Here is a 13,504-nt window from a genome sequence, read left to right as displayed (position 1 = left end):
TGTAGAAGCAAAGGGTCTTTGGAGGTACCAATAAACCTGTAGCATGTAGAAACCATGAGGTGGTTCACTCTTTTTAATCTGATTCATTGTTGTAGTAGTGTCTTCAACTACAAATTCCACAGCTAAGGAAGAAATTTGAGTCATTGGGGAGAGTTAAGAAAAGAACCCAGACTCTCAGACATTGCTGGTGGGAATGTAAAATGATACAACTGCCTTGGGAAACAATCTCACAGTTCTTCAAAGAGTTAAAATAAAATTATCATATGAACTAGCAAATTCACTCCTAGGTATATACCCAAGAGAACTGAAAACATGCCCATACAAAAACATGTCCACAAATGTTACAGCAGCATTATTAATAATAGCTGATGGATAACCACGACAGCCAAAGACTATACAAATTGTGGTACACCTAAACAATGAAATATTATTTGACCATACAAAGGAATGAAGTACTGATCATGCTACAACATGGATTAAACTTGAAAGCATGTAAGTGAAAGAAACCAGACACAAAACGCTATATGTCATATGATTCTATTTGTATAAAATGTCCAGAATTGGCAAATCCATGCAGATAGTGAGTAGATTAGGGATTGCCAGGGGTTGGAGGAGGGGGCTGGGAAATGACTGTTAGTGGGTATGGGGTTCTGGAATTTGATAGTGGTGATGGTCACACAGTTCTATGAATATACTAAAAATCACTGAATTGTACACTTTAAAAGGGTAAACTTTATGGTATGTAAATTGTATTTTAATAAAGCTTTTATTAAGAAAAACAAGAAAGACAAGAATTAAGGAGTAATGTTGGGGACAGGGGGCAGGCTGGGCAGCAGGATACTCAGAGAACAATATTAAAAAAAATAGACAAAAAAGCAGTTTTACTAAGGGCTGCCTTTTTGGGCACAGTTAGCTTTTTAAAGTTTTTATTTTCTTTAAATGATGACTCGCTGAGGAGAAAGTTGGAAGACATAGATTATAAATACAGCCTAAGGAGTTTGCTTTAGATACAAGCTTTTTGTACCAATAAAAGTTGAAATAAAAGGTATTCACATCTCCCTGTTCGGTGGACTTAAACAGTACTTAGATGAGGATTTATCAGTGCAGGACAATTTGTGGGAGTCCTTCCTAAAATGGGAGGGGAATGAATTAGATGATCTTTTATGCTCTTTGTTCTTTTTTTCTTCTTTCTCCTGGAAAAATGTTAAGCCTTATCCTTCAGTACAACACAATGCCCCAGTGCATTAGTCCTGGTGAAATAAGAGAGGAGATATTTCTGTTTCTTGCAAAGTTTTATTTGGTGACTATTTAGAGTCATAAACACACATTCCTTTTCAGACTGTAAAAGTCTGCTCCTCTAAACAACTTGTTATTTAAAAAAAAAAAAAAAACTTGAAGCTGCACTTGCAACCTATTATGTCAATCATTTATGCAAAGAAAGTAAATTCAGGTTATGTACAGCCACCTCTACACAGGTTATTACTATGAATACATAGAATGTACTTAGCCTGGTAAATAGTTTTTGAAAACTCTATGGACTTTGAACTCAGTTTTATTTTTAAAATAAAATGATGTCATTCTCATATTACCAAGGACAGAACCATCTCCTTAAGCCTTCCCATTGCTTCCCAATGCCCTGTGCTGTAGGAGAAACCAAGCAACTGCTTTAGGTCCATTCAGCACAGTCTTCCTCACTCTCTGCCCAGGACCCAGATGCCCATGAAATAAAACAAACTGAAAGGCATGACAAGAGTAAGGATGTCTCCTCTTGGCCTGGTCACCAAATTCATAGCAGATCTTTTCTAGTCTTTTATTCTCCGATCAGATCAGGCAATGCTTCATTTTATGGCAAAGTCTATGCCAGTACTGATGCTCTTGGTTTCACAATCACACGTGTTCCACAATATTCATTTATTGAGTCAACAAAGAAATTCAAACCTTCCTATTTTTGGTTAGTAATATAAACCTCTGTTTCCAACATCCTCAAATGTCTCTAACTCAACTGCATTCTTATGGAATAATGGACTGTGTTTCCAGGACCAGATATTGTTCAAATTTGATTTGTTGAGAACATTAACTAAAAGGAATCCTCACCAAGACATGAAGCACTTTGCCTCCTCAGGAGGAGATCCAGCTCCATCCCTGCTAAGCAAGGGCATGATCGAATTGCCCTTTCTCCAGGCCTTCAAGTCCATCCGCCCAGGTCGAGGTCGGCATGCTTCGATATGGGTCCAGAAGAATCCGGAAGCACCTGACAATGAGGATGCCCAAGAAAATAAACAATAAAATCACAAAAACAAATGTTGTTTTCTGCTCCAGAGACATGCTAGAATCTAATGACACATTCCCAAGGGGCACTAGGGGAGACGGGACGGGCTGTCTTCCATCCATTGTCCAGGGAAGCCAGAGCACAGGATCTCCTGGTTTCCTTTTCTTCCATCATCAGTCTGTTGAGATCATAGTGGCTGCACCCTGGAGAGGTTGAGTTATCTGCAGGAAGACAGAGAGGGAAGGAAAGAGAATAATATCAAATAGCAATCTTATTTTCTAGGCTCACAGTCATGTTTTTCAAAGAGAAGAAGCAATATGTAAACCAGCTTTCTTTTTCACCAGAGATGCTTAATTCTGTATAATTATCGGGAAGAATATTTTACTCTTGCATGAAATTACCAGATTGTCCTCAGAACGGCCACCTGGGCCAGGATGGATGGGCAGGGAACGCAGCTACAAAATGGAAGATGAGAAATGTGTAAGGTAATGTTATCTCAGGGCTTGCTGTCAACTTGACATCCAAATCCAGCCTTCCCTGCCAAGTCTCTTCCAGCTTTCCTCCAATAATATTACTCTCACATTATTCTTATGATGGTATCATTGACTGAGCACCAGCCATGGGTCAGGACTGAGGCTAAACTTGCCCTGCCTTTGTCACTCTACTACAAGCTCCATGAAAGCAGGGACTTCTATAGCCCCTGGGGGAGGAAACTGAGGCTAGAAAAGTTGCTTAATATAGAAACTCCCTTGGGGAGCATCGGGTTCTGGGCTCTGGGCTGTGGCCTCCACTTTACTGCTAAATGAGTGTGGGACCTTGGAGAGGTCACTAAGCTGTATAAACGCAAGTAGAAGTGGCTGGGTATCTCTCGGTGCTACAGTAAGGATGAATGTTTGTGATAACACTTTGAAAAGTATACAAAGAAAAAAACAAAGGAAACAAAGTGTCACTTCACTTGGTGCAGCTATTGGAGCTATAATGATTCTTCTCTGCTCTGTACTGACCCAGCCAAGGGAGAAGGGAGCTATCTCAGATTTCCAAACCATCAAGTTACTGCTGCTTTTTCTTTTTCCTTCCGAAAAAAAAGACCAGGTTCAATACTTGACCCTGGGAAGCACCTAGAGAATTGAGCTAGAAAAAAGGGAATTGATCAACTGTAAATTTCAAAAGGACAGTTTTTCTTACCGTGATTTCCTACCATTTAAGACAATTTTATAGAGATGAAGAGAAGGAAAAAGACAAGTTATCACTATTTCCATTTTACTGGTGGAGAAATCGAGGTTTAGGGATATTACTGTTTGTTTTTAAAGGCAAATCAAGATATATACAAATGTCCTTAAAGGCTTCAGATACAGAACTAAATCTATTTAAATCAAATTTTGTAGAGAAATTATATATATTAGACATTACTACATAGAAAATCATATGACATATTTATTATGAATTTGTTTATAAGAAAAATTACATAGCAGAGTAGTTAGCTATGGAAATTAACATGGATCCAAAAGAATTTTGCTCAGTAAAAATAAGCAACCAAATAAAAACAGAAATTATCTCCTAAAGCATCAACACAATATTTCTTCAGTTAACTTATAATCATTGCCTTCAAGTGCAGCATTAGTAATTATAGTAACGGTTTCATGGATGTTGATGCTACAAAGTTTATAAAATCACAGTTTAAAAATTAGTTTATGAAAGGAATCACAACCAGTATCTGGAAGGAAGAAGTTACCAATTTGGGGGTAACAGATCTTTTTTTTAGCTCCATCACTTTGAATTTTTTAAAGGCTGGAATAGTTGAAAGATTCATTTATAACTCATGTTTACTCTGAAGTAAGATTGGGTTAAAATTTGACCATATTTTTAAAATAAGTTCCTTAGGCATAGAAAGGAGGTTAATAAATTGAGTTTGGCTTTGGTTCACTTGTTTAAGCACTCTCCCAGCCTTGGGTATTGATTCCCACTGGGGCCAGAGGGGAAGGGGGCAGGAAGGGTGGCCAGAGCTCCAGTGCAGCACTCAGTAGCACATCAGACTGTGGCTGTCTGTACACACCCAAAATACCCATACTGGACTTAGTCATACCAAATATAAAATTCCCCAAGGGCTGGGTCAATGGAAAGCCATCTGATGCTGGAGGTATAGGTGCCTTGGCCATCCCTGACATGGTCCCTCTTGCCTTTCCATGTCCTCCTAAGGATCCCCTCACTTTGACTCCTGCTCCTTGCTGGATTACTGGAATCTAGTCTATGTCCATTTTCCCTCCAGCCCCAATGAGGCTGTAGCCCTTTTCTTTGTCTGTTCTCAACAGAGCTGAGACAGGTATACATTTCCAGAAAGTCCTTTATGAAAACACTACATAATCCAAAAGAAAAAGAAAAAACAAAGGCCACTAACTGTATAAATTTACAGCATAAGGATTTCTGGATCTGTAAAGTCCACTGAAAGAGGGAAGAAGTGGATGGGAAACTTTTTGAGCCTGTGAGAATGGTCCCCTAGCCACAAACTAGCTGACCAGCACAGCAATACCTTCCTTGTTCAGGCCTCCCTTCCCTGGTCTCTGTTTGATGAGAGCTATCCTGGCACCCAGGAGCAGTCTTCCCCAGCCTTCTTCTCCTGACAAGACAAATGTGAAATCCTTTTCTGCTAGATCTACATCTCACACTTCCTAGGCTTCACTCCTAACTCAGGATTTAGAGCCAGTACACCATTCGTCTGGGGGCTACCAGGATGGCCAATCATCCCCAAAGCCCTAGCAAATAACCTAGTCAACCTGATTCAGATTATCTACCACACCTCCCCATTCAATCTCTCTATAAATGACTCTGGGGTCCAGCTTCTCCATAGGGATACCACTATTCGAATGATTTAAAAGTCAGTTTTAATTTGCAGTTTTGCCACTTTATGCTGATTAAAAGGTAAGATGCAAAGATATGGTTAACTATCTTTGCAGCCTGGTCATGTGTTTTAAGACTGCTAAAATATAAATATATGTATTCTCCAACTCCTTCATCACCAACCCCTTCCAGATATACCAAATTGATAAGCAAGTAGAGATGAAAGAATCTTGAAAACTCTATACCACATCATGAATTGTAAACCTCTCCTCTCCCAGCATACTGTGGTTCCTAATAAAGTACTAAAGTTCCTATTAAAATAACTTCTTTTGGTCAAATCATCAAAGGCTCCTATTAAATTGTAAAATTTTACCAAGAAAAGTGACACATTTAGCAAATTGGCAGGAATTCGTCTATGAGGACTGTTCCCACCTGAAGGAGGAAGAAATGAGGGAGACAGAAAAGGCATTGAAGGAAGATCTTGCTAGGAATGAGAAGCTGCTAGAAAGGACAGGGGACAGACCTGGGTGCCATGAGCAGGTGGCCCAACAGGAGAGCCCTGGGGGAGAGGGGAGGGATGGTGAGTAGGGACAGATGATGGTTGCAAATGGTTGTAAAGGGGTAAAAAGATCCAGAAACAAATGCCAACTATTTCACAACTTTGCCTAGGACTGATTGAAATCCCTGGAAGACCCTGCTTGATTTTAAAGCTGCAACCAGCTAATCAATAATTTACAAATTTAGAAAGCTCAACAGCAAGTTAAAGTTGAAGGAAGCATCGGATACAACAAGACAGAGGAAAAGAAATAAATTTAGTCACTCGACCACCCCAGTACAAAAGTATTCAAAGACATCTAAATTTCAAAAATCTGTGTCTTAGAGTAAAATGCCTTTTTTTTGGTCAAAATGATTCTTAGAAAATGTTCATGATTGCTTTTAACTGAATAATGAAATCGTTCTTTCTTTTAGATGCACAGTGAAATTTGGGCATTCAAAAATTATTTGGAAAGATTTTGACATGACCATCCTAAGTCTTAATCATAACAAATGGCAGTTATTTTAAGTATAAAGAAGGACCACAGTTACTCACGGCAGTACTTTAATCCTGACTGGCTTTCCCCATTGCACGGCACATCTGTGTCTTCCCTTTGCCAGGTCCATTTGTGTATGCTCAGGAAACAAAGTCTAATTTTAATACCAGACCAAAAAGCCTTAACTAAAAAATATCATTTTCAAAAATCATATAACACATCCCTTATCTTAAGTCAGGCTCCCTGGACTCTGTGACACTGCAAAACATAAAACACCCTGAATTACTTATGAAGCCCCGTGCGAACAGTCCATCCTAGCCACAGTCATCAGAACGATTAACCACTTGCTTTAGTTCTGGTCATTTTCACAGTGGCCTTCCCCTCGTCTTCTCTTGCTGCAGACTGCATCTCAATTCATCTTTCTAAGCCCAGATGTTACTCCTCCTCCTCCCCTCGGACGACCTTGAACCCCTGTATCCATGGCCCATCAGCCCCCTTGTGGACCTGATGCTCTGGACCACAAATTAGGACACACTCCAGCAGTGGAATTTTCTAAGTTATTAATTTATTTTCATAAGTTTAAAAAGCAACAAACATCAAATCACATTTGGTTTCCAATAAAATGACTGATGTTTTGGTAAGAATAAATTTACATGTGATTGAGTCTAGAGACACCTGAGGAGAATGTCTGTTCTTCAGCTCGATCTAACACCTGCTGTTCTTGGAATACCTCATAACTTTCACCTCTTCTGTTTCTTTCCACCTGTGGAATGTCTCCCCCTCCCATCAGGGTCCCCACCAAATACGCTCTCCTCAATGGAGCCTTACATGTCTCCTTTCACCAAGGATGGGGTGCTTTCTATCTCAGCTCCAGAGATTTCACCTGTGCTGATTACAAGATAAGTCTCGACCATGTTTGTTTCCTTCCTCTTATGAAACAGCATGGTCCTTGAGGAATTTCTTGCTGTTCTGGGATCACTGCCTCATTAAATACAGGTTGAATTAAATCTGTGGCCCCTTACAGTCCAGGGAACTGAACTTAAACTTCCAGGTGCCAACTAACTGATACAGAGAAGAAAAAGAAAAACACATGTCATCCAACTGGACTGGGATGTCAGACCATTGTGTTCGACACAGATGTTGTTTCAAAGCATCACAGATAGTTCAAGTCACTATGACACTTTAATAGTCAGAGATTGCGTGATTTAAAAAGTAGTAAGTTATTTGGTTCTTTAAATTTTCTTGGCCTCAATGCTGATAGGTGGGGTCCAAAATATAAAAATCAGCCAGAGATACACAGTTATCCTTCTATTTAAAAGGTCGACCCTTTCTTACCTAATCAGCTTTTTGGTGGGGAAGGGCAGCCATTTAAAATATCCCAAATCCAAATGTCTTACATGGAAACTACTTATGTCAACATGTACCTTTCTCAGGCTTGGATTCCTTGGACATTTTATCTCATTAGCATCTCATACAATTTCACAGTAAGGAAAAATATTTCCTCTGAAGAAAATATATCTTAAAGCAATAACATGTTTCTCTTATTTTTAAAGTGACAGCAATAGAATTAGTTAAATTCACTTGGCATGTTGTTCTGCAGAACGGTACACAGGCACTTGATTCTATGGCCTTATTTTCATGGTCATCAACTCAAGTGCCCACCCTCCTGTGATGGGTTGCAATGACAATAGTCGCAATAGTTGTAGTACATGTCTAGTCCCGTCTGGCACATAGTGGGAGTTTAATAAATAAGTGGTAATGAATAAGTGTTTTTTATGCCATTTTTGTGCAAAACGAGATTAATTTCTAATTTCTGTTATACAAACAAGCACACAAAGGAATGTCATAAATAAACTGCCCAGAATCATAAAAATAGTTACCAAAAAAGCAGCAACCCCCAAAGGATGCTGTATCCCAAGTTTTTCTCTGGCATGTTGGAATGAGTCAAAAGTCCTTCAGCTCTTAATGGCATGTAGGGTATAGTTAAGCAGTGCTACCTATATTTTAAGTAATCCTGAACCACATAATTGCCATACATAATTTTTAAAACTTCTAGGCCAGAAACCTAGTTACGTGACTTGACATGTTTTCAAAAGTAGGTGTAAAAACAGCCTGTGCACTGAGCAAGAACACTGACAGACTTGTCCAGCTAACCTTCACGTGTGGACAGGACACTTTGTCCTACAAAAACATCCTGTGTATCTTATTTGTATTTATCTGGCAGACTAGTATTTGTCTACAAGACCAATCTGCAGACTTCAGCAGGAAGGCAATTGGCTAGCTAGGAAGGACTAAATTTGCAGCAACTGGCAGAAACAAACTTACTCAAAGTGCTGCATTATTCTGCAACAGTCTGAAGCTGACTGTTGAAACCTTAACCTGGCTTTCAATGATTAAAATAATACATGTCCTGAGACTGAGGCTAAAAAAAATCACTCTCTCCTTTTTGAGCTAAAGGAAGCCTCAGCTGCATTCCCATTTGTAAAACTGGAGTTTTTCCAGGTATACCTCACTCTCCATCCCACTCACCCACCCCAGACAGGTGAAACTCCCAGGTAATCCTATTATAAATCTTCCCCCACAATTGTTAGCCCTCCACATAAGCCATCCTATCATCTAAGTAATTAAATCACTACATAAGCAAAAGTTATCCTCTTATGAATCATTCAGAAATTCTGCATATTAGCCCAGTGAACAGTAACTTGCATTCCAGGATATACACACACACAGATACAAAATGTTTCATATAAATCCATATAAAGAATTATATGAATTATAAAGAATTCATATGAAGAATTCATATTCCACTTGGAGACCAGCCAAAAACTTCAGATAAAGATTTCCTGGTTCTTTGGAGGTGCTTCATGCATTTTAAATCCCCCCACCTCCCTTGTTTTTGGCTCACGTAAATACATGGCAACATCTATATTCCTTTTTTCCAAATACAGCTCTCCTGTTCCAATACAATAGCCCCGATGCTTCAAAATTCACAGAATGGCTAAGGGTGAATATTATTTTATACTCTCGAAAAAAGCCCCAGGGCTTCTAGAAATCCCTTAAACAATGGTTTTTAAAAGCATGAGAATGTGGTCATCTGCAAATGTCAACAGGCAGTTTTAGAACTGTTGCCAGCCCCACTGCTGCACTGAGAGGTCTGTTCTGTGCTCATCCCTGCAAAGTCAGCCGGCAGACACGTCTGCTTGGGCTGAGGGGTGGACCCTGTCGTTCCCGACTCACTGCTGCTTGTCAGCTCTGGGTCGGCAGGAGACCTTTCTCTTCAGCCTGAGCCCCGACCTCAACTCTGCTTCTTCCTTGTCTTCATCTTCCTCCTAACACCTGCTTGAAGAGTTTTAAAGGGACTGCAGGGCAAGGCTGCAGCCCAGCTGGGAACATCAGAAAAACACCACGGAGGTGCCCAGTCAGTAACTGGTGGTATCAAAAGGCACCATTAGCAAACTGGAACTTTTCACTTCACTCAATAAACCCTCCTGTTTTACCAGCTTTCTTCCGCTTTCCTTGTATATTTCATAGTGAAAAAGACTGTTTGCTGATACCTCAAAAGGCTGGTGCGGCACACCGCCCATCACCCAGGGACCGTCAGCACTATCGGGATGAGTTGTTGAATTGTGATCCTTTGTAAACAGATCAAAACATCCTTGCTACATTTTGGAAGACTGGATGTTTTAGGTGAATAGAAAAAAATTCTGTAATGGGCAAGCAGCTTCCAAGAATAACTTACTGCAATTTAGGAAAGAAAAAAGCCTGTTTTAATACCTCTTTATCCAGTATCCGTAGCATTATAAATTGAAGCATGCTTTAAAAATAAAGCCATCATTACATTTTCCCCTCTCGTATTAACTTTACCTAGCAACTGTTTAATGAGACTTTATTTACAGCTACATCTAAATTCAGAACTTGGATCCAGAAGGCATCTATGCGATTATTACTCATGCATTAATTGTAAAGTTAGAGAAAAGCACTTAATTAGCCCATCTAAGAGACAGTTGGGGTCAAGTACCTGGATCTGGCTGAGCAAATACTTGGTCCATCTCCTGGTGGAACAGTTACAGGTAGTTACAAGCCTCTTTAGTTTCCATTCTTCCCGACCAAGCTGTGTTAAAGCAGTAGACAGTGGTGACTGCGCTGATGGCACACCTCAGATCTAAAGCTGTTGTTTCAGGCTTAGAAACTTCCCATTAAAACCCCGAGTTAAAAGAGCATCGTCTTTCTGTGCGAGGCATCATTAGCGGCCAATACAGCTGCTTCTTTGAGGCGAGCCATGATTTCAGTTCTGCCTCAGCAACTCTTCAGAGGATTCTGCTTCAGTGAGTAGAGGCAGTATCCTAGCAGTGTGTCTGAAATCATCTTCAAGAAAGCATTAACATTCCAAAAGAGTCCGGGAAAACATCACTGGGCATTCCCACACCTTTTCAAAATCAAAGCCATAAATCTACCTGTGCTCTGTCTTCTCTATTGACTGCTGACACTACTCTTCTTTGGGGTGTCAATTAGCACCTTGCAGCAACAGCCTCCATATTGATTATGGTTTATGACCTTCAGGCCAACTCAATTAAAAGGAAGACTTGGAGGGTAGGGCATTAACTTAGCCTTTGAGAGATGAAGAAAAGACTTTTTCCTAAGTGAAACTAAAGCGAAATGCTTCAGAAAAGCAGCATTTATGAGAGGCAAAGAGGAAAGAACAATTAAAACAGAACAAAACCATATTTTCACCACCTGTTTGTAAATTTGCTAGGCTGTAGGTTGCCAAGTACAGTGTCTCTTTGGCCAGCCTGGCTAAAGTGGCTTTGGCAGGTCTGCACTCCACAAAGGCCACCTGAGACCACTTGATAAATAAAGAAGACAGACGGTTGTGGAGAGTGAATTGTTTTCATTCTCCAGATTCCAGTTACATGACACTACTTAAATTACTTTGGACAATATTTTAGGATAAAATTCTTCTTTTAAAAAAATGCTTCTCTGGCAAGAATTCAGCATAATCCTTAAGATGTAACATCCTTGTTTTTGGTTAGTGACAACACACCCGCCCACCAAATGACGGGATGTGTGATATTTAAAGCTACCTTGGACTGGGCCTGTCAGCTGCGCTGTCTCCTCAGCCCTTGTGAGAAAACAGCCACTACTGAGCAGCTCTAGGAGACTGGTTGGAGCTCATTTTCGGAGAGGAAAACCCTATGTTCTAACAACAGACAATAATCCTGGATAGGCCTCAGACGCAAGCAGACCCTTTCAAACCAAATGCTAGGTGTGAGGATCTGATGTTAGAATCAAAAGCTTGACGTTACCATGTACCCTCCAGAGAACAAGAAATGAAGGTTCTTGTCCCATATGTTTTCCTGATTTTTAACTGAATTTCCTTTCCATTTAGTTTTACTTGTTTTAGTTTCACACGCACATACACACACACACACACACACACACACACACACACACACACACACACATGCACACCATCAAACAATGGGACAGATGAAATCCAACAGAGCACTAGCATTCAATACTAACGGGTATCCCTTGTGCTTTCAGCCGACCGACAGTGCTCCCTGTCTTGGCAGTGCCCACAGAGTGTGTTTAGGAAACATTCTGACCCCACACTCACTTCTACGTATCAGTCCATGTGGTGACAAAGTACAGCAGTTAGAAATGAGCCCGGGTCACTGCGGCTCGCCCTGCCACAGAGGCTCCTCGGATGTTGTGTTAGCCTATAGACACGAAGAGGAGGAAGGGAACTTGAGAGGCCCCTGGCTGGCCTCTATCTACTCCACAGGCTGAGGCCGTCCCAGAGAGATGAGTGCCTGGCCTATTTTTAAAACTCTCCAGGGAAGTAGATTCCATGCCTCCCTCTGACAACCACTGTTTAAACTAACTCCTCCGCTTTTTACTCAGTCTAAATGGGCTGCTGGTGCATTTCTTTTTATTTTGTCCTTGCTGCAAAAAGCTGATCATTAGCCACCACAAAATGTTGTTAGAGTGACTGTCTTCCCCCGAGGAAGCTGAGCTAGACAAACCAAAGAATATTTGATAGAAATCTGGTGTTACACTTGGAGCCAAGTTTGTTTATTTCTTTTGAAAGATAATTATAATTAAAATTATTGGAATCGGCCTTTCTCCTATGCAGCTACATTACATGAATCATCATGAATTCTGAAAACAATGAATAAGGATTTATTAAAATTTCATTTGAACATTTCATAGTAGGTACTATTTCATTATTAGTCTTTAATAATCTTTATAGTTCTTCTCCGAATTCCTCCCCAAATTTCTGCTCTCTGGTCTAGCTTTATGTGGAGAGCCTAGAAGGCTGCACAGAGCTGTATAAAGCTCAGACTTACATGGAATTGTGATGAAAAGGGATGATTTCACCATATGTAAATGGCTACATTTGCTATGGTTCTACTTATCCATTCTTTTTTCCCATTTGTTAAATTTATTTTTCCTTGATTGATACATAATAATTAAATATACTTATTGGGTACGTTGTAATATTAGGGTACATATGTACATTGTGTAATGATTAAATCAGGGTAATTAGTATACCCATCACCACAAAAATTCATCATTTCTTTGTGTTGGGAACATTTGAAATCTTCTCTACTAGCTATTTGAAATTATACAATAAATTGTTGTTAAGTGTAGTCTCCCTACAGTGCTATAGAACACTAGAACTTATTCTTCTATCCAGCTGCAGTTTGGTATGCACTGACCACCTTCTCCCCCTCCCCTTATCAGCCTCTAGTAACCACTATTCTAATCTTCACTCTTATGAGATCAACTTTCTGCTTATTCATTCTGATCCCAGGGTTGCTCCTGGCTGCTAATTTAATCTTTCTCTTTAACCATACAACATCATGAGTTAATATTAATTAGAAATCTATTTTAAGAATTTTTCCTACATTCTGATTTCAAGTCTCACCTTTAATGTTCTTTAGTTTACAATTCTTTCCTAAATGTCTTCGGATGCACTTTTCCATAAAGAAATAGACAATAAATATGAAAAGAAGGTGTCATAAGCCATCAGGCTTTATGTCAACACAAGGCTGTTATTATTATTAGTGTGTTTCTTTCTGAATCTGCCTAATTCTCAAAGTAAAATTGAATCAATTCTCAGTATAATCTTCAAAATATAAACATGGATTTTTGTTTGTTTTTTATTTGTTTGGGTTCTTTTCTTTTTTTTTAGTGTAACAGAGTTGATTGTACATATCTGTAAGGTACAGAGTTGAATATCAATACCTGTGTGCAATATGTGATGCTCACATCGGGATAATTAGTATATTCAACATTACACAATGTCGTCATTTTTTATGGCCCTTTACCAACCTCTAGACTCTAAAAATCTTTTCTCCTTACT

At 39.6% G+C, this 13,504-nt stretch overlaps 1 protein-coding gene across 3 annotated transcripts; it reads right to left on the bottom strand.

The window, feature by feature from the left end:
• Positions 1-1,185: 1,185 nt before the first annotated feature.
• CTXN3 (cortexin 3) lies at positions 1,186-11,825 on the bottom strand. Of its 3 annotated transcripts, XR_010022677.1 has the most exons (5): positions 11,753-11,825; positions 10,154-10,246; positions 6,195-6,274; positions 2,095-2,490; positions 1,186-1,250 (listed from the first exon to the last, which is right to left on the bottom strand). XR_010022677.1 is itself a non-coding variant. In XM_063087778.1 (4 exons), the coding sequence occupies exon 4, from the start codon at positions 2,389-2,391 to the stop codon at positions 2,146-2,148; it is 246 nt and encodes an 81-aa protein (XP_062943848.1). In that variant the 5' UTR covers positions 2,392-2,490; positions 6,195-6,274; positions 10,154-10,246; positions 11,753-11,825; the 3' UTR covers positions 1,359-2,145. The 3 variants fall into 3 exon arrangements, 2 of the variants coding, with proteins under 2 accessions (XP_062943848.1, XP_062943849.1); XM_063087778.1 differs by lacking the exon at positions 1,186-1,250 and having other exon boundaries at positions 1,359-2,490; XM_063087779.1 differs by lacking the exons at positions 1,186-1,250; positions 6,195-6,274 and having other exon boundaries at positions 1,359-2,490.
• Between the last annotated feature and the right edge of the window lie 1,679 nt (positions 11,826-13,504).

This window comes from Cynocephalus volans, chromosome 2 (assembly GCF_027409185.1).
Source record: "Cynocephalus volans isolate mCynVol1 chromosome 2, mCynVol1.pri, whole genome shotgun sequence".
NCBI lineage: Eukaryota > Metazoa > Chordata > Mammalia > Dermoptera > Cynocephalidae > Cynocephalus > Cynocephalus volans.
Note: the sequence above shows the minus strand (reverse complement) of the source record. Positions and strands in the feature narration are given on the sequence as shown.